The 23907-nt window shown below is 35.2% G+C and overlaps 1 protein-coding gene across 1 annotated transcript in view; it reads left to right on the top strand.

Moving 5' to 3' along the window:
- Positions 1-896: 896 nt before the first annotated feature.
- ABCB5 (ATP binding cassette subfamily B member 5) overlaps positions 897-23907 on the top strand; it is a gene marked incomplete at both ends in the record, with an annotated part of 42017 nt that continues 19006 nt past the window's right edge. The window contains 17 exons of the mRNA XM_081970662.1: positions 897-902; positions 1816-1921; positions 2999-3083; positions 3166-3223; positions 3791-3938; positions 5679-5745; positions 6339-6530; positions 6884-7055; positions 8458-8582; positions 9398-9575; positions 10861-10974; positions 12126-12236; positions 12583-12708; positions 12914-13117; positions 15996-16166; positions 21334-21495; positions 22728-23003. Of these exons, the coding sequence (XP_081826788.1) occupies positions 897-902; positions 1816-1921; positions 2999-3083; positions 3166-3223; positions 3791-3938; positions 5679-5745; positions 6339-6530; positions 6884-7055; positions 8458-8582; positions 9398-9575; positions 10861-10974; positions 12126-12236; positions 12583-12708; positions 12914-13117; positions 15996-16166; positions 21334-21495; positions 22728-23003 (2301 nt within the window). The remainder of the gene's footprint in view (positions 903-1815; positions 1922-2998; positions 3084-3165; positions 3224-3790; positions 3939-5678; positions 5746-6338; positions 6531-6883; positions 7056-8457; positions 8583-9397; positions 9576-10860; positions 10975-12125; positions 12237-12582; positions 12709-12913; positions 13118-15995; positions 16167-21333; positions 21496-22727; positions 23004-23907) is intronic.

Here is a 23907-nt window from a genome sequence, read left to right as displayed (position 1 = left end):
CTGTCTGGTATAATATTTATATTGATGTTTGAGGAGGAAGGTTCTGCTTGAATTCTATTTTCCACTTCCAAGGAAAAGAATATATATCTTTCAAGCTAAGATATACTGTATATTCATATCAGTGGTAGAATTCAATTTTTATATTACCAGTTCTGTGGGCGTGACTTGGTGAGTGTGGCATGGTTTGGTGGGCATGGTATGATGGGCATGACAGAGGAAGGATACTGTAAAATCTCCATTCCCACCCCACTCCAGGGGAAGGTTACTGCAAAATCCCTAATCCTTCCCAATCAACTGAGACTCGGGAGGCAGAGAATAGATGGGGGCAGGGCCAATCAGAGGTGGTATTTACCAGTTCTCCAAACTACTCAAAATTTCCACTACCAGTTTTCCAGATCTGGTCAGAACCTGCACCTCTGATTCATACGTATTATATCTTATAGCTTGAAAAGGGTGTTTGAAAAGCTGGTATCTTAAAAGAAGCTTCATTCTCATTTGCCTCAAAAGAAACAGCAAAAACCAGGGCTGCAGCTATGCAAAATATACTTCCCAACTTTCTCAAGGTCCAAACTAACTCCTGAGCTGGAATAGTACTGGTTGAGACCATGTACTAATAGGGTGCCTGGTCATCTGCTATTTAGATTTCAGTTGAACTTTGGCATTAAACATTGAACAGGAAGTGGACAGAAAGAGAAGACTAATCTGGAAAGTTGATAAGGAGTTTAGTAGAATCTCCAAAGATGATGTTTTCTTCTGAGAACTTGGCCTATTTCTTGAATATATATATATTTTAAATTAAGTGAGCAATCAATTAAATTATAGAGCTTTGGGGGAAGCAAATTCCTTAGCAAATCATTAGTTTTCAACAAGGCATGTCTTCCCTCCATAGAAACATAATGTGGGTAAGAACAAATAGTAGGAGAATGTTCTGCTATTACTTGAAAAAAACCATATGACTGGTTAAGGATTTGGTTATCTTGGTTATTGGGAAAAATATTCACAGAGATATCTTGCCTGAAGAATGTTTAGGAGACTTTCTTCTTTTCACACAAATTATCTAAATATGTTTATTAACAAACTAATTAAACAAATGTTTAAATGTTTTCCAAACCTGATATTCTGAAGTCACTGTTGTTTATGGTATCCCTAACTTTATGTTTAAAAAAAAGATGATCAATATAAATCACAAATGGTCAATATTTTAGGGACTGAGGACAAATGGGAAAACGTTTGAGGTTTTTCTATGTTATTATTTTAATTGAAATTTATATTTCTGGAAGTTTACACTACTTTTAAACTCTTTCCGCTCTCAAACTGGGAGGAAATTGGCCTATCAATTTCCAGAAATTACAAGCAAAAGGAGTACCAAAAAGAAAATGTTCTTGCAGGCTTGGAAGTCTTAGGTTGCCAATTCATGCTACCCAGATCAGGAAATATATTTTCAAAGTTTAAGTAAAATAATCAGATGATGCTTTGCTGAGACAAAAATATGGAGTATTTAGAACTACATGCAAATCAGAATGGAGTATGAAATTTGAGTTTCCTTGTCTCAAGATGAAGATGACATAAACCGTGGTAAAATGAATTTTTGGAAAACCTTGAGATTATGCTGAAGAAGATATACATTTTAATCCCTATTTTATGAAGGGAAATATGATAAGCAGTAGTTGAATTGTTGATTTCAACACTTTTCAGTATCTGGATTGTGAGAGGATATTTTCATTAAATTTCAACATTAAGAAAAATAATAAAAGTGTTTAATATGAACTTTAAAATGAGGATATTATTTCTGAAATATAATTTCTTTTGATGTAGATTTTGTTTTTGAAACTGATTGGTTCTTCAACTGAAATTGGGCCAGAGAACAAATCAATGAAGGATCATTCTAGAAGTTACACAGTAAATGATGTTTCTATACCTGGTAAATCTGATATTTCTAATTATTTATATTCACATATCCTTTTCTAGGCTATGCATAGTAAATATATCATTATATTATAACTGATCATTATTCAAGCAAACTACTATGTCTTTTGAAGTTAGAAATTTCACAAATTACAATGATCTTTCCTATACCTGAAAAAAATGGGGTTTTCCCTTTTAGAACAGAGTACTACAATAGTAAGATAATGTCCATAACTTAGACCTGTGGGATAGGAGTCCTTTGAAATTTACTCTAAGAAACATTTGATAAAGGCTAATTCCAGACATCATATTAGCTCATATCCATTAACATATTAAAGTTCTGTTTTAATAGCTGTGCTTTACATTATGAGGTCTTTAGCCTATAGTTTACACTTTGGGAAATAGAAACATTTAAACATTGTTGAAGTAATTTGAGATTAAAGCATTTTATTTAGTTCTAATTTGCATTCATATTCAGTAGATGTTAAATGAAATAGTCAGGAATTCTATCTTTTTTGCCTTATATATGAACAATTTCCTACTCTGCATAAATATCTTTTTAAAGTTTCATGTGAAAATTTTATAATGATGGATATATTTAATAGAAGAAAGCCAGTTAGTTTTGCCCTAGTAATTATTGCTGTATAACAATCCACTTTTAATCCATGCTTAATTTCTTAATGGCATTTACAACTGTAGTGAAATTCAAAATGTTTTATTACCGGTTCCATGGGCATGGCAGGGGAAGGATACTGTAAAATCTCTACTCCCACCGCACTCCAGGAGAAGGATACTGCAAAATCTCCATTCTCAACCCGCTCCTGGAGGAAGGATATTGCAAAATCCCCATTCCCACTCCACTCTGGGGCCAGCCAGAGGTGGTTTATGCCGGTTGTCCGAACTACTCAAATTTTCCGCTACAAGTCCGCTCCAGAACCTGTCAGAACCTGCTGGATTTTACCCCTGATTTACAAGGTTGCTTCATAAGCATGCCAATTCTACACCTTTACAGTAATTTTTGCAGCTTTATTTTTGTATGGGTAGGTAGATAAGATATTTGTAGGATGTTAAATGTAATCTGCTTTCCCATTAGAAATTTCAAGCAATGGCTGTGACAATCCTGCTTTCCAGCTGGATGAAACTTCTACACAAAAGGATGGTTTAAAAAATAAGAAAACGTAAGTTTAATTTAAGCACTTGCACATTTAATTTGCTAGGAATTGTTTCAGTTGACTTACTCTCCTGTTCAAATCTTTTTAGGAAGAACAATGAAAACTCCAAGAAGAAAGAAAAGCAGATGGTTGGATTTTTTGAACTGGTTAGTTTGTAATCCTATTGATATGAGTTCTCTTTTATTTATTTATTTATTTTTAAATAGTGGAGCAGATCAGTTAAATATATACATTTTTAACCTAGTTCCATTGTAACTTGCCTATTTCCCTCTTTTTAATCTAAAGGTTCTTTTAAAATAAAATGGGGTAGGGAAGAAGATATGTGGAATATCAAAATTAGGCACCTTCAGAACCAAATTGCCTAACAATGCAATGACAGTTGGTAAATGCTTGATGTTGAGCATATACATTAAATCTTCCAGTAAAAATAATGTGTAAATGCTTCTGTCTTATTATCATACAAATCTGTTACAAATTATTCAATTACTGGTTAGCAAATATGGAAACAAAATGGCCAGGATCAGAATACAGCTGAGTTTAGAGGTAAAAGATAAACATTTACCCTAAGTTTTTGTAATATGGCTTCCAAAATGTAAGTTGGATACAACTTAAGTAGGACTTAGACAGATAACTGCCATCAATGAGACAATCTTGTCTATAAAGCAACATGGAACCTTCTGTCACAATTTCATTTAAATTCTGTATCCATTTAGTTTAGTTTTGCAGATGCTCTAGATACTATTTTAATAATTGTGGGATCCATCGCAGCTGTTGCAACAGGAACTGGACAACCAATTATCATCATTATCTTTGGCCAGATGACAAACAGCTTTGTGGTTACTAGTTTAAATGTGTCTACAGGTAAGATCTGTGTATCACACTAAGTGATAATATATTGAATTATAGCACCAAACCAGCTAATTGTAGCTTATTAAATGTTTAGTGCAGGATGTGAATCCATTGACAGAGAAGTAAGCTGGGAAAAGAAGACTGAACACTAGTGAAAAATTGTTGAAATGTAGCAAGAAAAACATTGCCCCACATATTCAGAATTTAATATAAGAAATTAGTCATTAGGTACCCTAAAATCATTTTTGACTCTTAGGGACTGCATAGATAGATATTTACCCATGATTATCTATCCCTAACCTGTTATTTCATGTCCCCCAATGGTGCACTCTTTGCCACTATAACTGAATTAAAATGATAGTATATCCACTCTGATAGATGGCCATATCCAATTGACCACAGAAAATCCTGGTAAAGTTAGACCAAGTTCAGGATAAGAAATTATTATTAAATTTGAAGGCTATGAGTCAGATTGGAAAAAGCATCCTAAAGGAAAGCAATGGCAATCCCTTTTCTGTTTTTGCCAAAACAAAGCAAGAACCCTGGTGTGGATATATCTATATAATGCTCAAGAATCTGGGATTTTTGTTATTGTATATAACAGTCAATTTGCAATCTGGTATTGCTTGATTTTGGGATCAGATCTAGAAAGTAACAATTTATCTTTAAGAAATAAATACTATTTTTCTTGGACATAGGACTTTAACTATATGTCTGTGGAGATTCTCAATCAGCCTAGGCAGGGGTTTGGACTAGAAGACCTCCAAGCTCCCTCCCAACTCTGTTATCCTATTCTATTCTATCCAAGTCATAATTGTCTCAAAGGTACTTTTTTTCCCTTCAAAAGACATCTGGACTGGTGGGTTTTTCCTTGAGGAAGAACAATAAAACATTTTGCTCCTCATCCAAGAAGCTTCATCAGTTCTGATGGCTGGGGGATGGAAGCAGTGGTGGGTTCCTACCTGTTCGGACCGGGTCAGCCAAACCGGTAGTGGTTTGGTGGCATGGGTCACTGGAACTGGCAGTGACCCAGGCCTGCCACACCTCCGAACCGGTTCTCTGGGTGGCATCGTAGGCACTGCCATCTTGTTTTTTGCTTCTGTGAGTGCACGGCCACGAGTAAACTGGCAGTAGTGACTGCAGGAACCCACACCTGGATGGAAAGATAGGTTCTGACAGGATGGGAGGGTAATGGAAGGATTGTATTTCTTTGCAGGCAAATGGTTGTTAGCACTTTAAAAGAGGGGTAAAATAATCCATCTATGTTGAAATTGAATACCTCTCCTTCTTCAGAAGGGGAGAAATATGACATCACTTATCTCCAGTTTAATAACTAGCCCTTGCAGCAATTCTAATAAGATTCCACAACTAATTGCACCCAGGTATTCTTGAAGGTACAAATAAACGCTCAAATGATCTCAACAGGTTTCAGAGAGTGCTAATGACCAGATAACAGCAAAGAAATACAATCCTTCCATCTCCCACTCCATCCTATGAAAACCTATCCTTCTACCCACTACCCGCCACCTAGTCTCAACTGTCAATACCTATCTTTTCATCTCCCCATTTATCAGAACTGATGAAGCTTCCTGAATGAGAAGCTAAATGTTTTCTTTTTCTTCCTCAAGGAAAAAAACAATCCAATTGCCTTTTGAAGAAAAAAAAATCTTATAAAAAATAATTGGACTGCATTGCTGTTTAATATCTATAAATTATCTTCTAATACTACTGTTGTTATAATCTTCCTTATAGGAAGTGCAGAAATGAATAATTCAGCATGTCCTCAGGCTGCTTCAGATATAGAAAATCAAATGGCCTCGTATGTACCAATACAGCTTTGTTCCTCTTCTTATTAGTAACTGACAAATTGTAACTTATATTCAATTTTATGGTTAACCTATCTGATATTGAATTACATTGAATTTACTATTCTGTTATAAATATAATATGCCTGGTGGTGCAGTGGTTAGAATGCAGTACTGCAGGCTATTTCTACTGACTGCCAGCTGCTGGAAGTTTTGCATTTCAATGCTCAGGGGCTCAAGCCTTCCATCTCAGGTAAAATGAGGACACAGATTGTTGGGGACAATATGCTGATTCTGTAAACCACTTAGAGAAGACTGTAAAGCACTGTGAGGGGGTATATAAATCTAAGTGCTATTGCTGTGTAGCAATTTAATAGTGTCCTTTTGTTATATAATAAATGTTTGATTTTATATTCATTATCACTGATTGACTTTATTGATGGTTTGCATGACTATTAGCTTTCTATGAGTATGCAAATCAGTTTCTATTTCCCCTTTTTTGTCCACAATAATATACTTTGCATTTTTAAATTGGGAGCTATATTTGGGGGCTGAAAAAGTAGAAAACATAAATGACAAATGTATTGACTCTTCATTTGTTCCACAGTCATGCATACTACTTCGTTGGAATTGGCTTTGCTGTACTGCTCTGTAGTTTTGTTGAAATCTGGACCTTTGTGACTGCTTCTGCAAGACAAACATCAAGGATACGGGATAAATTCTTTTTTGCTGTTCTTCACCAAGAAATGGCCTGGTTTGATACCACACCAATTGGAACATTGAATACGAGACTGACAGAGTAAGGAGGATTTTTTTAAAATGTGAAATTTGGGGAAGACATTCACTGCTATGGACCAAAAGAGGACCAATTTCCATGGTTGCTTTACTTGTATTTCCATATCATCAATTAGCCACATTCACTAGTTATATTTACTTATTTGTTTTTAAATGTTTTCCAGCCTTAGAGCAGAATTTTCAGAGGGATGCTTATAATGGAACTTGCAAACACCCTCACCCCATCCCTATATGCATGCATGCATGCATGCATGCATGACACCCCCATGCTCCCCTCCCTCCCACATGAGCTGATTTTTAAAAATATGTGAATAAAGGTAATTGACAGTAACTTTTCATCCTCTGTTTACATTGCAGGGATATAAACACCATTCACAAAGGTATCGGAGACAAGATTGGTATAATAATCCAAGATTTTTCAACATTTCTGACGGGAGTTATAATAGGATTTGTATATGGATGGAAACTGACCCTGGTGATATTGTCTGTTACTCCTCTTGTTGCTGTTTCTGGGGGCTTATGGTCATATGTAAGTTTCTGGGAATACACATATTAGCATAACAGAGCTGAACAATTCTTTCCTGATGTAGGAAATTCACTACTGCAAATTTTCAAATGAACAATACCATCCTATGCTGAAACATTTCTAGTGAAGCAAAGACTACAATCTTTTAAAACAATTTATTTTACTGTCAGTTAGGTTCTGCCAACACAATTCCTCCTCCATCCAATATTCAATTAACTGGGGAGGGGGGTGTTGTAGGCTAATTCTGCCAACTGCCAGCTGTTCATCTCCCATCAGACCAAAGTTGGCTAAGCCTTCCATCTTTCCAAGGTGGGTAAAATGAGGATCCAGATTGTTGGAAGCAATATTCTGACTTTGAAGCCACTTAGAGAGAGCTGTAAAGCACTCTGAAGCAGTATATAAGGCTAAGATCTATTGCTGTTTAATTTGAATAATTTTCCTTAGGATTTGAGCGATTGGCTCTTATTTTAGACCATGGAAACAAAATTGTTTTTCTTTTTCTTTTTGTTTAAAAAAAGATTTATAAATGAAATATATATGGCAAGGGAAAAATGTGGGTGCAACTATCATCATGCACAAAAGTATCTTTCTTTTTCAACATGGTTCTAAAATAGCCTTCTTTAAATTGTCCCGAAGTTAGGAAGGCTGGACCTTCAGAACTCCCTAAAGGATATTTCCTAAAGTAAGGACATGAAGGGAACATTCTCTTGCAGATCTTAGAAAAGGATTTCCCAACCTTGGCAACTTTTAGATAGATGGACTTCAACTCCCAGATTTCTCCAGCTAGCATAACCTGAAATCCACAAGTCTTAAAGTTGCCAAGGTTGGGTAACCCAGTCTTAGAGGATAGGACTTGAGTGGTCCCATAGATATCCAGATTCAAACAAATAAGGGCTTTAAATATGATAACAGTATTCTAAATTGCACACAGAAACATAGAGGTAGCTGGTGCAGCCCAAAAAGCAGACATATTCCATTGGCAAATCCTCCTCCTCCCATAGTTGCTTAAAGCATTGTGTTTTGGTTCAACTATAATTTATTTGTACAATGTTACAAATTAAAACAAAAATAGCTAAAATCAGCTTCAGCAAGAGAGCCTTTATAAAATGGGTGGCTTATAAATTTTGTATATATTCACATTGAGAAATAAAACATATAAACACTCTTCAGTTTTTCTGTTAGATTACATAAAATCAGTTTCTCCAGTCTGATGCTCTTCCAATGTCTTTCCAACAGTAATGACCAGTGCTCATCCTGCCTAAAGAAGAATGGCAGTATTTTCCAACATATTTAGAGGGAAATAGACAGGAAAAGCTATGTAAAATTATTATACTATTGTAATCATGAATAGAATAGAATAGAATAGAATTCTAGAAATTGAGTTTAATTGTATTTTTTTAACCAGATACTATCAGTATTGACTACAAAGGAGCTACTGGCTTATGCCAAGGCGGGGTCTGTGGCAGAAGAAATTTTGACAGCCATCAGGACAGTTATTGCTTTCAATGGACAGAAGAAAGCTATAGCAAGGTAAGATGACATTTAAATATTCATGGGGCGGTGACTTATGCCAAGATACCAATCAGTTTATCTGAGATTCATTTTTATCTTAAAGTTGCCTATGTTAAATAGTAGTGCTTCTGCAATTTTCCCCAGATCTTTATGAGCTAGAACAGGATCAAAGGATCAAAAACAGGTACACTCACATTAAGCCTTTTCCAAACCTTAAATTTCCAGTCACCAACCTGTTTGATCCTTCTATAAATAATTATTCTTTGGACATGAGAAATTGTATATAAATCCCCCCCCCCCTATCTCTTTCCAAAAGCCAAACGGAAGCAAAAAAGATCAAGAATAAAAGCAATTCTCCAATGTAGTATACAAATATACTTCACCTACTTAGATTAATGTACCCAATAGTTCTCAGAATCAGGATGGCAACTTGCATTATGTATCCCCTCTTGTTTATACAGTTAATACATAAAACTATCTCCTAATGTTTAAATTACCATGCAAGATAAATATTTTCTAGAAAATTCTGGAGATTAAATGTACTCACCCGACATTAAGATTCATAATGTGATCTGGCTTGTTCCTTTAATTTGTACCAAATTTCAACCAATGTATAACATCAACTTCTTCAATGGAACCTGGATAGAATGTCCCTGTTTTTCTCAGGGAAATATATTGTAAAAAGAGAGAGATCCAAGGAAACATCAGTGAGATTTCAATAGCCTCAAAAAGTGAATATTTTTAAAGGAATTATTAAAAGGTACAAATATTTGCTTACAGGAAAAACATATCATGAAACTGTTCTAAGTCTAACATGCTGGATCTGTTATCAGGTATGATAAAAACCTAGAAGAGGCTCAGTCTATTGGAACAAAAAAGACTATCACCACCAATATTTCAACTGGTGTATCCCAGTTTTTGATGTATGGATGTTATGCCCTCGCCTTCTGGTATGGAACCAAGCTCACAGTAGATGAAAGGGATAATTATGATATTGGAACAGTATTAATTGTAAGTGTACATTTTCTATTGAACATTAATGTTTAAAATAACTATCTATCTAATAAATCTATTAGATAAATCTAATAAATCCAACATCTAATAAATCAAAAAGTTCTTTCACGCCTTGTCGGCTCAAGAAAAAGAAAACCATTGTCAGATGATTTTAATAGAATGATTCTAATAAAATCAGATACACACCTGTCTTGAGACTCTGGTTGTAGCTAAAATGCATAAGGCAGGGATGCAAAATATTTTCTAAGACAAAGAACACCTTCCTCAAAACATAGTGGATGAAGTTATCTGAATTAATTCTGTTGGCATTAAAAGTAGTGAAAAACAGATTAAATCTATGTATAAACATACAGATATATAGATAATCCTATACTCAAGTACCAATTAAAGCTAATTAATGTTAGGTTGCCAAATGAATGATCTAAGAGATTTAAACCATTCACAGCTTTACAAAGCTGCTAGTATTTACACCATTTACTTTGATTCCTAATTAAAGAGACTATTATTTTACTTCTAATCTGTTGATCATAGTAAACCAGTTAATGAAAATGTACATAAGAGATGTGATTAAGTATTTGAGACACCCAGAATCCCAACACTTGATACTAAAAGTGCTGTCAGAAGCATCTGAAGAGATAAAAATAGACTATGCAACCAAGCCCCACATTTTTGCCTTGTGTCATGCATGTGATGCACATGAGAATGAACTGGTTTTTACAGACATACAGTACACACAAAAAGAAATACAATTGTATTTCTCTATATTCTGCACTGGCTGGCCCACAAATTGTTACCCGTAGCATTCGGTTGCTTTTCTTTTCCAAGCAAAATATTAATAATAATAATCTCAAGATGGTGGAGGTGCCAATAGTTAAAGGAATTCATTGTAGAGCATATAAACATGATCATTTATTTGCAGCATATACTCAGCAAGATTATCTGTGCTGGAAATCATATTATTAATCTTAAATTATTCTTGGTGGAAAAATTACTTTTGAATTAATGTAGCATTCATCAAAACAGATAAATAGAACATCGGTGCTGACTGATTATATGAAACAATCATATTATGAATTGTTATTATTGTAATACTATTTTAAAATCAAGCTATGAGTACTATAATAATATTGTGGATATAGAGACCATGCACTGCCAGAGTTGCTGAGCTATAACTCTAGGCACCCTGTACCCTCACACTGTCTGTTATTACTCTGCGGGTTTATTAATTGAATCCACAGAATTGACCACTTGTATTAACTATTTTACCTCTTTTACTTGACAGGTTTTCTTTGCTGTGCTTATTGGTGCATTTGCCCTTGGACAGACTTCCCCCAATTTGGAGAATGTGGCCAATGCTCGTGGAGCAGCCTACCACGTCTTTAAAATAATCAAAAAGGTATCTACGGGCTATGATATATAAATATACTTACGGCTATTTGAGCACTTCATTTCTGTATTTCTTTGCATTTTCTTAAATAAGAGAAAAAACCCCATGGCATATTCACTTGAAAGATTTAATACCATGTCAATTCCTTGTTAGAGAATTTAGAATCTAATTGTAAATAAATCTAAGTTTGAGTTGTTCAAATTTGACAACTTTAAGATTGGGAATTCTGGGAGCTGAAGCCCATATATCTTAAAGTTGTTAAATTTTAAAAAATACTTAACTAAATTATATGAGAATATCCTGCTTTGGAAAGAAAAGCTTTTGGCAATAGTGGCATGAGAATAATGGAATTTCAGAGGTTCCTAGAAACCTAGAATCCCACTGCCTTTCTTAGCACATTCACATGAATAAAATAAGAATATAGCTTGTAAACTATTTCAGCATTTCAAATAGTGGATGAACTGAACTTAAAGATTTTTTTTTCTTATTCTATTCTATTTTATTTTCTTTATTTACTATTATAACTTCAAAGCAGCAAATTGTCTATTGGGTAGTTATGAATGAAAGTATATGAATTGAAGGTGAGAACAGAATTGTTTCCTATCTTTGTTTCAACCCTTGGTTAAGTCTTAGAATACTTAATTTGTTGGTTTTTGATGTAGTGGAATTACTGGCAGAAGGAGAGGAGACCCCTCTAGGAGGAGTAAAGAATTGGTTAGGAGGAGAAAATGTCTGAGGTCAAATCCTTAGGTCTAGATATGCCATTTCCCAAGGGAAGGCAGAAATCTGGTAAGATTCTTGTAAGTAGGTGTTCTGCAGTAAAATATCTACTTGAACCTATTCACAAGTAGTTGCTTTCCCATGACAATTATATGAATATAACAGGATGCACAAATGACATTCTTAATATGGATATTTCTAATTAGTCTTAATTGGTATTGATTCACATATAGTCAAACCCCGGCTTTGAAATTTATAGGAAATCTATTTCTTATTTGAAAAAGCAGCTATAGTTCCCAGAAATGCATTTCTGTAAGAAGAAAAGCAATGCATCATTTCCCATACTTTACATCTCATACTTATTTAACATTGGACAAAAAAATTCCTGTGTTATATTGTATTTATAAAAATTATAGATTTCTTTCTAATTATTTTTCCAGCCTCGTCCCATAGATAGCAGTTCCACTGATGGATTCAAGCTGGATAAACTCAGAGGAGAAATTGAATTCAAAAATATCTATTTCAGTTACCCTTCTAGACCAAATATTCAGGTAAGACAGATTCTTTTTTCTTCCTCTTTTTATCCATTTAAAAGAAATGTTTAAAGCGGTTTTCTCTATGATCAGGGAAAGGGCCTAAGAATGTTTTGTTACAAGTTTCATTGCAAAATAAAAACACTCTAGCAATAATAAAAATGTGTAATTATAGAAGATAAAGGATCTTTCTTAGATATCTTAAACGAGTCCTTCATTTTTAGAATGTTTAACTGACTAAAAATATTAAATAAAATATTAGATAATCTTCAAGAATATTTTTCCTGTATTGCAGGCATGATTTATAGTACTGTATTAAGCCTAAAATATTTTAAATATATATTTATATTTTGAATAATTCCAGATTCTTAAAGGTCTGAATTTAAAAATACAACCCGGACAAACCATTGCTCTTGTTGGTTCCAGTGGTTGTGGGAAAAGCACTACTATTCAACTCTTGCAAAGATTTTATGATCCACCACAAGGACAGGTTCGTTTTAATCCAAGGGCAACTGTGATATCTTCTATTGGGGCTTCTGGATTTGCCTTTCCAATTTAAAAAGCCCTAAATCAGGGCTGACATGCAGCATCTAAAAACTGTATTATTATATTAGTAATAAATATCTACTTGATTACTCTAGTAAGCAAACATCTACACTGATGGCTCTTACAAACCTCTATTTTCTTTCCTTCAGATTACCATAGATGGGCATGATGTTCGAACCCTTAACATCAAGTGGATGAGAGAAAACATTGGCATTGTAAGCCAAGAACCAGTTTTGTTTGCTACCACAATTGCAGGCAATATTCGTTATGGCAGAGAGGATATTACTGATGCTGAAATTGAAGAAGCAGCCAAAGAAGCAAATGCTTATGACTTCATAATGAAGCTTCCTGATGTAAGTAGCACAATTTTCATATTCTTGTAAGGATGACCCTCTAGCAAAGATGGAATAATCTGTTTTCCCTCCCTCATTTATGTGCTCTACCACACATTTTTTCTTTAAGCACAGCATACTTTATCCAACTAACCTTAACACTTGACACTTCATTATGTAGATGATTTATTTGTATCTAATATCTATAGCCAATCAGACGTTGTTAAGCTAATAATTCTCATTATTACTCACTGTAGGAATGTCTGTAATGATTAAAACAACAACAATCCTGGAACAGAGATCTCTGCAAAAAGCTTAAAAATGCAGAATGTTGGGATCAAAGACCCACCCTGTTTATCCACATGAGAAAACATACAAAAGGGAGAAGGCTTCAATTGCTATTTTGCCTGTTTTCACAAGGGCATCAGAGATGGGTTGCTCTCAATTTGGCCTGGATTGGGCAAACTGGTTGTAGCGACAGCAGGAACCTCCGCCCACCTGCCCAGATGCTTCTGTGCATGCACAGAAGCATCATGCATGCAAGCACGCTCAGGAGGCAAGAGGCAAAGATGAATTTTTTAAAAGTACCAAATAAATATATTCAGAAATTAAAGTTACATTTTATAATTAATATTGAAGTCAAACTGAACTTCGTAAATCAAAACTATATATTAAGTTGCCACAGCTATTGAAATTTCATAGGTCATCACACTTTTATTTTTATGGATGTATGAAGTGAATCTTGGCAGTCATGAAAAAAGGCAAGTTAATTCCTTGATTAAAATTAAAATATAATTGCAGTTCTTCAATTCTGTTATTAAATTTTTCTTTTTTCTGGGGATTTGAGGTTATGTTTTTCTTTAAATTAGACACATTGTTTCTACCAGGAGTTCCTACTGACTTTTGACAGTATTGCTTTGGATAACTTAGTTACAAAAAGAGGAGGAGGGAGAAGAGGAGGTGCCATGTATTCTGTTGACTGTCCTTCTGGAACTCTGAAACAGTAACTGATATTGTAAATCAGAATTTGAGCTATTAATCTTTACAACATTATACTACATTCATTCAAAGTTATATATTTGCGTATGTTGTATATCCCTTTGAGTGTTTCAATATATCTCATCATCAAGATTGTGAAAAATATTTAATATCATGCTCGTCAGGTATTAGAAGCTTCTAATAAAGTTTCTGTTTCTGAGGTCTATTTTGTTCTGTAATAAGGCCTAATTCCCCAAATAGTCCCAAATGCAAAATACATCCAAGTAAAAATTCTGAACCTTGTTTTGTGTTCTACAGCAGAATAACATTCATGACCCTTGCATACAAATTCTGTTTTTTCACTCAACTGTCAAAATTAGAGTGGATATTATGGGCAATCAATTTTTTTTCTATAGTGTTTAGCCAATCATGTCAGAAATCTTTACTCTTTTTTCTGCAAATCTCCCAGAGATAATCTATTATATTAAATGTTTTGCTTTTGAAAATAATATGGAAACCTCAGAGGATGCAAAGTGTAATTTTAAGCCACATGAAGAAATGCAAAATGTCTTTGTAGTGACGGTCAGACTAGTAAATATACAGAGGTCCCAGAAACAAGAATCTCACTGCACCTTCTTCTTTCCTCAAGCTCACCTTCTCTTCTAAGCCTTGATATTTTGAAATTAGGTCAATTTTTAAAGGGTTATTATATAATTTTCTTTGGTTTTCTTGCTAAAATAACCCTCAGATCACATACCTTTCACGGTAGACTCTTAAATTAATGTGAAATCAAAGGCATTCTCATTCATCTTACATGGGTGTTTCCAAAACTTTTCTTGAATGAGATTATTAGCTGCTATGTCTTCTGAATATTCAATCATCATAGTATGATATGTTGTTGTTGTAATGAAGATTGAACTAGCAGTCTCAATTGTGCAGCTCTTACAGTCAATAGGTAATTATATTTAATGACTGACTTTGTTTAATTATGGTTAATTATAAGGTGGGTTTGTGCATCTGTGTATACTCTGAGTAGACACACTCTCTTTTGAGAAATGGCAATTTTTAATCACACTGGAAACATTAAGTATCAATGCAGTAGCTCAGAAGTAGAATAATGAAGTGTTGTATTTATATCACATTCATACAAATGAATTAATGTTATTCAGTACATGCCAGTGGTGGGATTCAAATAATTGAACAACCCGTTCTCTGCCCTAATGACCAGCTGGGTAGGCGGGGCTTGGTGGTAATGTGTCTGGGTGGGCGTGGCCAACTCAATGTCATTCACGTCGATGGGCACTTCGCCTTAGCTGTTACAATGTAATAAGGGTTAACTGGAGAGGCAGTTTCTGTAAGCAGGGCAATAAAGTTTAGGCTAGAAACAACACCAGAATGTTTCCTTCCTGCCTTCCTTACAGGATTAGCCCTGTAAAATGGAAAAAAAAACAAAATAAGATTTCTTCCAACAACCGGTTCTCCGAACTGCTTAGAAAGTTAACAACCGGTTCTCCCGAATAGGTGCGAACTGGCTGAATCCCACCACTGGTACATGCCAACATGGGATTTCCTTTTTTTTTCTTTAAGAATCTTCCTTGTCTTTCATATCAAGCTATACCTGAGATTTTGAGAGAAAAACTATTGGCACAGTTCATCTGATCAAAATGTCAAGAGAGCAACAAAGCCATTCCTATATTCAAGAGAAAAAGTCTGCAGATAGAAAGTGTTCTGTTTGCTTTAAAACTGTGTGTGTGTGTGTGTGTGTGTGTGTGTGTGTGTGTGTCCCATGTGCACTTGTAGGCACCTATTGTGTGTTTGGCTAATATATTCAATATGCTTGCTTGAATACTAATAATCTTTTTTCACTTAGAAATACCTATGAGCATACACAGTGTTCATTTCTATATTTTGAATATCCTAGAAATTTAATACCATGGTTGGAGAAAGAGGCGCCCAGCTCAGTGGGGGTCAGAAACAGCGTATTGCTATTGCTCGTGCCCTGGCCAGAAACCCCAAGATCTTGCTGCTGGATGAGGCCACCTCTGCTTTAGATAATCAGAGTGAATCTATAGTCCAAGCAGCACTTGATAAGGTAAACATGCCTGGTTAAATATGATTGGGTAGCGCTTCAGCTATACATAAAGAATGACTTTAAGGAATTAAAAGTATGTTGGTGAATAAATGCAAGTAAACACATCCACAGGTGATCAAATTATTTTCAAAAAAGAAAAATTTTACTCAAATATGTATTATTTAGTAAAAGATGTATTCAATAATGAGACTGTGTGATAGTTGAATTGAAACAATAAATGAAATGAAGCAGTGAAGTACAAATAAAACAAGGAAAACGAAACAGAGACACACCATTGTTTTCAGGGCACAGATAAATATATATTCAGTTATGTTGGTGTACACTTCAGGCAATCAATTAAAGGAAAAAGTATGTTGAAGAGCATATATAGCTTCCTCAATAGTACGAAGATCTTCTGCATTCTAAGAGAAAGTGTAGTATTGGGGTAGGGTGAAATTCAGCAGGTTCTGACATGTTCTGGAGAACCGGTAGCAGAAATTTTGAGTAGTTCAGAGAACCAGCAAATACCACCTCTGGCTGGACTTGGGGATTTTTCAGTATCCTTCCCCTACCATGCACACCAAGCCATACCCACAGAACCGATAATTTTAAAAAATTGAATTTCACCACTGCATAAGGATCTAACAAAGTTTGCAGGATGGGAAAAAACTGAAGATTTGTTTAAAAGAAGTCCAAAGTGGGAAACAGTTAGTGTTTTTTAAACAAATGTTTTTGCCAGTTGCTTATATGATAAAGCATATCTGAAATGCTATGTCTATTGTAATAGTAAAATAAGAATCACCTAACAGTAAAAGTGCTAAAATATATCAATCTTTCAGTGTTTCAGAATGGAGAATGATAGGCACAGCACTTATTACAACTTTTTACCAGACTCAACATTGTTTGGATTTAAAGATTATGGATTTACAGATTATGTACAAATAAAACCTATATCCTGCCTATATTGGATGGCTTTTTTTAAAAAAAAAATCCATTTTACACTAATACCTTAAAGATACTAATGATATTTTTAACCTTATAAAATAAAAAGCAATAACATACCTAAAGCTTATCATTTCATTTAAGAGCTTCCAACCATTTTACAAGGCTCAAAACTGAATTTCTAAAAAGTATTATTAATGGATAGTGCACAGATGGGTGTGCTTTTATTAGTGCTTGTATTTGTGTGTCTATGCGTGTTTTCCTGTAACATAATTCAGTATTAGTCATTTTTGACAAGGTGATTCATTAACCATTCATCTTGTGGTTATTCTGTTAATACCAATGAACTTTCCAGTGAAAAGAGTCAGTAATTTCCCTTTAGCATTCCAGTTCTTGCTTTCTTTTATGAATCAGGATATTGTTTCCGTTTCTAAAAGGACTCATTGCAAAGAGAAAGTTAGCAGGCTTAACTGAAGCTACACTACCCAAAATTATCCCATGATTAATCTATCAAATCTACCGAACCAGGACCTTTGTTTAATCAGATCCAGATGATGATGTCTCCCATTATAGTGAAATCTGCATGATGTAGACAATATTTCCATTATTTTAATAAGCCCTAACTATAGAATGATCTAAAATATAAAAATGAATGATAATGAGTATTTTCATCATTCTTGGAATGTGAGCAGATCAAAATCCAATCTAGACATAAAATCAAAAATCTAAGATGATAAATTCAGGAAAGCCTGAAAATTTGGAAAGTGACTCCTTTATTTATTTGATAGCTACTTAGATATTTTGAATGCTCCCAAGTAGTTTTCAATTAAGAAATAGTGAATTATTTACATAACCCATATTAATAATTAATATTATTAATAAATTATTAAATAATATAATTATAATAAATTACTAATTAATTAATAGTAATAAGTTAGAACAATTAATTGTCTCCAGAAATTGTAAATGTTTTTAAGAAGAGATTGGATAACCATTTGTCTGAAGGTGTGTAGAGTTTCTTGCCTAAACAGGGGTTTGGAGTAGAAGACATCCAAGGTTCCTTCCAAGTCTTGTTTTTCTAAATTCTAAACCACACAATAAATACATATTATAAGATTACAATGAAACCATAATACTCTCCCCAACAAAAAGTTGCAATCATTTCCACAAAACAGAAAGTGTATGTCTGTTGAATTTCTCTGGTCCCAGTGCTGGGGTCAGGAACAATATGCACTAGACAAATATATACTAAACAAAGTGGAGAGACAAGGGATTTCTTTTTTTTTGAAACACTGTAAGCCAGAGTGAATAGCTAAATGTCTATGATTCTCAGTCATCAAAATCATGGTTCTCCCAAAGGTGGTTTTTTCAAAAGGCAACTGCACTTTCTTGGTTTTACCTTAAAGGTGTTTCACTCCTCATCCAAGAAACTTCTTCCATTCTTGGATAGAAGCAAAACATTTTCAAGGAAAACCAAAGGAGGTCCAGTTGCCTTTTGAAAAAAAACATCTTCGGAATTGTTAACTAGAGATCTTGAAAGCAGTCATCTTCTGTTGCCAAATGGCAAACCAAAAACTGTATGGGTCTTTTACAGTTGTCCCATACTAAACCTAAATTGGTGTGAAGGAATAGCCATGATTTAAAGCACTCTATCAGTGATGAAAAGTATAGCATGATATTAACCAGGTTAGTTTAGCTATGTGAATTTTAAATTTGCATTATATGATCAACCATATCTAAACAACTATGGATTGCAATACAATACAATACAATACAATTGTAGAGTTGGAAGGGACCTTGGAGGTCTTCTAGTCGAACCCCCTGCCTAGGCAGGAAACCCTATACCATTTCAGACAAATAGCTATCCAACATCTTCTTAAAGACTTCCAGTGTTGGGGCATTCACAACTTCTGGAGGCAAGCTGTTCCACTGATTAATTGTTCTAACTGTCAGGAAATTTCTCCTCAGTTCTAAGTTGCTTCTCTCTGCAAATTTGATGAGTTCCCCATTTATTCCCTCATCCAAATCATTGATGAAGATGTTGAAGAGTACTGGGCCTAAAACAGAGCCTTGGGGTACTCCACTGCATACTTCCCTCCATGTAGATGCAGTTCCATTGAGGACTACACATTGAGTGTGAATGGTCAGCCAGTAACGAATCCATCTGGTCATGATGCTGTCTAACCCACATTCTTCTACTTTATCTAGTAGTAGGTTATGGTCTACCTTATCGAAAGCCTTACTAAAGTCCAAGTAAACTATATCGAGGGCATTCCTCTGGTCCACTAATTTTGTCACATTATCAATGAATGCAATAAGATTAGTCTGGCATGATCTGTTTTTGACATATCCATGTTGGCTTTTGGCTATTACTTTGTTTGCTTCTAGGTGTTCGCAAATTCGTTGCTTGATTATTTTTTCCAGAATCTTTCCTGGTATTGAGGTCAGGCTGATAGGTCTGTAGTTTCCTGGATCTAATTTTTTCCCTTTTTTGAAGATGGGAACCACATCAGCTCTTTTCCAGTCCTTTGGTAGTTCCCCGGTGTTCCAGGATCTCTGAAAGATATAATTCAGTGGTTCTGAGATCTCGTCTGCTAGTTCCTTCAGAACCCTGGGGTGTAATCCATCCGGTCCTGGTGATTTGAACTCGTCTAGGGTAGACAGGTGCTCACTTACCATTTTCTTCCCTATTTCAATTTGTGTTCCTAATCTGATTTTTGTGGTGCTGCTTTTGATAGGTTGGACTGTTTTATCCCTTTGTGTAAAGACAGATGCAAAACATGAGTTAAATGGTTCTGCTTTCTCCCTGTTGCTTGTCACCTTCTTGCCACTTTCTCCTAGCAATGGACCAATTGTTTCCTTAACCTTTTTCTTGTTTTTAACATGTTGGAAGAAGCTTTTTTTGTTAATTTTTACTTTTGTGGCAAGCCTTTCTTCATTGTGAGCCTTAGCTTTCCTCAGTTCATCTTTACAGGCTCGGGCTATTTGCTGATATTCTGCCTTAGTTATGTCCCCCTCCTTCCACTTTTTATACTTACCTTTTTTGTCTTTCAGTTTGTCAGATAGTTCTTTATGCAGCCATGCTGGTTTCTTTTGGGAGTGTTATTTTTCTTCTTCATTGGTATTGTGCTAGATTGGGCTTTTGTAATCTCATTTTTCAAAATTTCCCAAGCTTCTTGAGTTGTTTTCCCCTTGAGGATTCTCATCCATGGAATTTTTCCCAAGCTCTCTCTAAGTTTATTGAAATTAGCTTTCTTAAAGTCCAAGACTCTAGTTTGACTTTGTTCTACTACTTGTGTTTGCATAATGTTGAATTCCAATATTGCATGGTCACTTGCCCCCAGGGTTCCTATGGCTTCAACACCTTCTATCATTTCCTCTCTGTTAGTGAGAATTAAGTCCAATATGGCTGATCTCCTTGTTCCCTTCTCTACTTTTTGGAAAACAAAGTTGTTTGCTAGGTTTGTTAGGAACCTGTTGGATCTTCCACTTGGTGCAGTTTGTTTCCCAGTTGATGTCAGGGTACTTAAAATCTCCCATTACTATTGTGGTGTGCTTCCTACATACCTTAGTTAGCTGACTAGCAAAAAGTTCATCTACTTCCTCTGCTTGGTTGGGTGGCTTGTAGTATAGACCTATGGCAATGTCATTTCCCCCACAACCTTTAATATTGACCCAAATGCATTCAAGATAGTTCTCATCATTGTTGTGCTCTATTTCTGTAGAGACGTAGTTATTTCTTCTATATAGTGCAACTCCACCTCCTCTTTTATTTGGTCTATTTCTTTTAAATAATTTAAATCCTTCTAGCTGTATATTCCATTTGTCGGTTTCATCCCACCAAGTTTCTGTAATGGCAATAATATCGTATCTGCCTTCTTTTACTTGAATTTCTAATTCGTCCTGTTTATTCCTCATACTCTGTGCATTGGTGTATAGACATTTGAGTCCATTTTGATTGACCTTGTGTTTACATATACTATATATACTATAATAAATATACCATATGTTGACCGAAAATATGAAATATAAATAACCACTAGAATGTTTGGTTAAACCAACTAAGTGGGTTAACAGCAAAATATTTGAGAAATATAAATCATTTATATCATAAGCTAAAATTTTAATAGATCTGATCTCTATACATGAAGAAATATAGGATGGTATTATGAAAAAGAATAATATTTTTTTTGATAAGGTGCTCGTTCTTTTTTTGCATTTCTTTTTCTTTTATCCCTCTTTGAAGGCCAGGGCTGGGCGCACCACCATTGTAATTGCTCACAGACTCTCTACAATCAGGACAGCTGATGTTATTGCTGGCTTTGAGAAGGGTGTTCTCATCGAACAGGGGACACATAGTGAACTCATGGCACATAAAGGAGTTTACTATGCCCTTGTAATGCAGCAGGTAATGAAATTCAGTAGCTTGGTTTAAATGTGATACTATATGCTTTATGAGGATAATTCCCAGGTGTGCTCTTTCTGCCCTTTCCCACATCCTAACTATGAGAGTCTGGAATTGTCCATTTTGGGTAAAATGCAATGTAGCATTAACCACACAGCGGGAACATTCCACCTTTATAAATGATGTTTTAAAACTATCTTGTTTCAAGAGAAGCTATTATTTGTCCAGGTTTACATATTGATAACTGTGCTTTGACTAAATGTGGAGACAAATGTTATAGCTATTCAAAATAGGGTACAGGAACATATAAACCCACTGTTCCGTAATACTGAATAATAGTCAAGCAAAGTTAATGAGATGTTATTGGCTGCCTCCATAGGTCAAAGAAATATTACCCTTAAGCTACATGTACACCTGAAGAATTTATGTTTATGGTTGTTGTTTTTTAATTTAAACTCTGAATGTTTACCAGTTGTTTGGACCTGGCATATTACAGAGTATTAACATTCACCTCCAGAGTAATCTCTTTTTCCAGGGGTGGTTTTCACTTACCTTCCCTACCAGTTTGCAAATGTGTGCGCTTGTACACAAAATGTCCCTAAATAGGATGAAATAGAGCCAGGGTGGATGGGCAGACTGACCCGCAATTTGCCCTACCGGTTCGGGCAAACTGGTCCAAACTGGTAGAACATCACCTTTGTCTTTTTCCCAAGAATGTCACTGGATTCTGTATGGATCCAGATATGTTAGAAAATGAACAGACATGGGTAAATGCAGTTAAGATTCTGTTACCATAGCCCAGTATTTCTCAATCTTGATTGCTTTAAGGTAGATGGATTTAAGTCCCAGAAATACCCAGCCAACCATGACTTTTTTTTGTGTGCTATAGTCATTAAGGAAATCACACAATTGTTAAGTGAATCCAAGTTCCTCCATTGACTTTGCTCGTTGGAAGCCAACTGGCAAAGATGTAACCCTGGGATGCTGGATTATTGTAAATTCATTTCTGGTTGCCAAGTGCCCAAATCACAATCTAGTGACCATGGAAATACTGCGATAGTTGTAAATGTGAGGCTCAATCATAAGTCATTTTTTTCATTGCCATTGAACTTCCAACAGTCACTAAAGCAATGGTTGTAGGTCAAGGACTATCTGTAGATTTAATTCTCATAAGTTGTAATTAGAAAAATGATAATTTATTTTTTCTAAGTTGTTTTCTTTTTATAAATGTTTAGAATTACCAGGAAGAAGAACCAGAGAGTGAAACATCAAATGAAGAGACAGAATTTGAGACTGAGGATGAAAATAGTGACATTTCACAGAAAGAAGATTTATATGAAACAGCAGATCTAAATGATTTGGGGAGTTCTAATGGTGGCACAGAAGTAGCTAAGTATGGAAGTTTACGAAGAGTATCTAACAGACCTTCACTCAGTAGGGCTTCTACTAAAAGATTTTCTGAAAGAAAAAGGAGAAGAAAACAGAAGAAGAAAGCAAAGAAAGTCCGTGTGGTTAGTATTAAAATTATTTCTAAAATAACTTATTTGTTAAAAACATGACTCCTCTGTAAGTATTTGGTGGAAATTGGTATCCTTGCCTTTTGGTTCTAGTAACAAACCAGAGTTATAAGAAAAGCTTTGTTCTAAATGCCTTGTATTTATCCATGCACTTGATTTTATTTTTAGATAAATTCATGAGCAAAGAAACACCAGTTGTTAGAAAAAATTGACATTGAATTTCATTTATCCCTGCCCTGTGTTTGGTAATTATGATAATGTATATATCAAACAATATGAACAACTTGAGAAAACCAGTTAGGAAATGTGTTTCACTTCTAGATTTTGGAATTATATTATATTTCAAATATGCTACATTAAAATTTCATCTGAAACATATGACACTAAAATAATAAGCACTGGAAGTTAATGTACAGTTAACAAGATCCTAAGGCCATGATGGCGAACTTATGGCACGCGTGCCATAGGTGGCATGGAGAGCTCTCTCTGTGGACACGCAATCCATCACCCAAGTTCAGCTTCCACCACATATGCACGTGCACCTCCCTCTGGTCAGTTGATTTTTAGATCTCTGTTGTGCATGCGTGGGGGCAGGGTGCATGTGTTAGACATGTGCACATGTGCAAGAGATGGGGGAGTGGGGGTTGTGCGTGCATGCGTGGGTGAGCAGGTGTGCAAGGGGGATTGCACTATGGGTTATAAATGCAGGGAAGCCTATGTGGACCAAAACGGGGCACAGGTTTGCGGTACAGGCTCCCTGTGGACCATCTTTGCTCCCAGGGGATTGCAGGGAGGACTACTAGGCACAAAATGGGGCGCAGGAGGCAGAGCGACCCCCTATAGGCCGGTTTTGCTTCCATGAGGCTTCAGGGAAGCTACTAGGCCCAAAACGGGGCAC

The sequence above is a fragment of the Natrix helvetica genome (assembly GCF_964273705.1).
Source record: "Natrix helvetica genome assembly, chromosome: Z".
In the NCBI taxonomy this organism is placed as follows: Eukaryota; Metazoa; Chordata; class Lepidosauria; order Squamata; family Natricidae; genus Natrix; species Natrix helvetica.
Note: the sequence above shows the minus strand (reverse complement) of the source record. Positions and strands in the feature narration are given on the sequence as shown.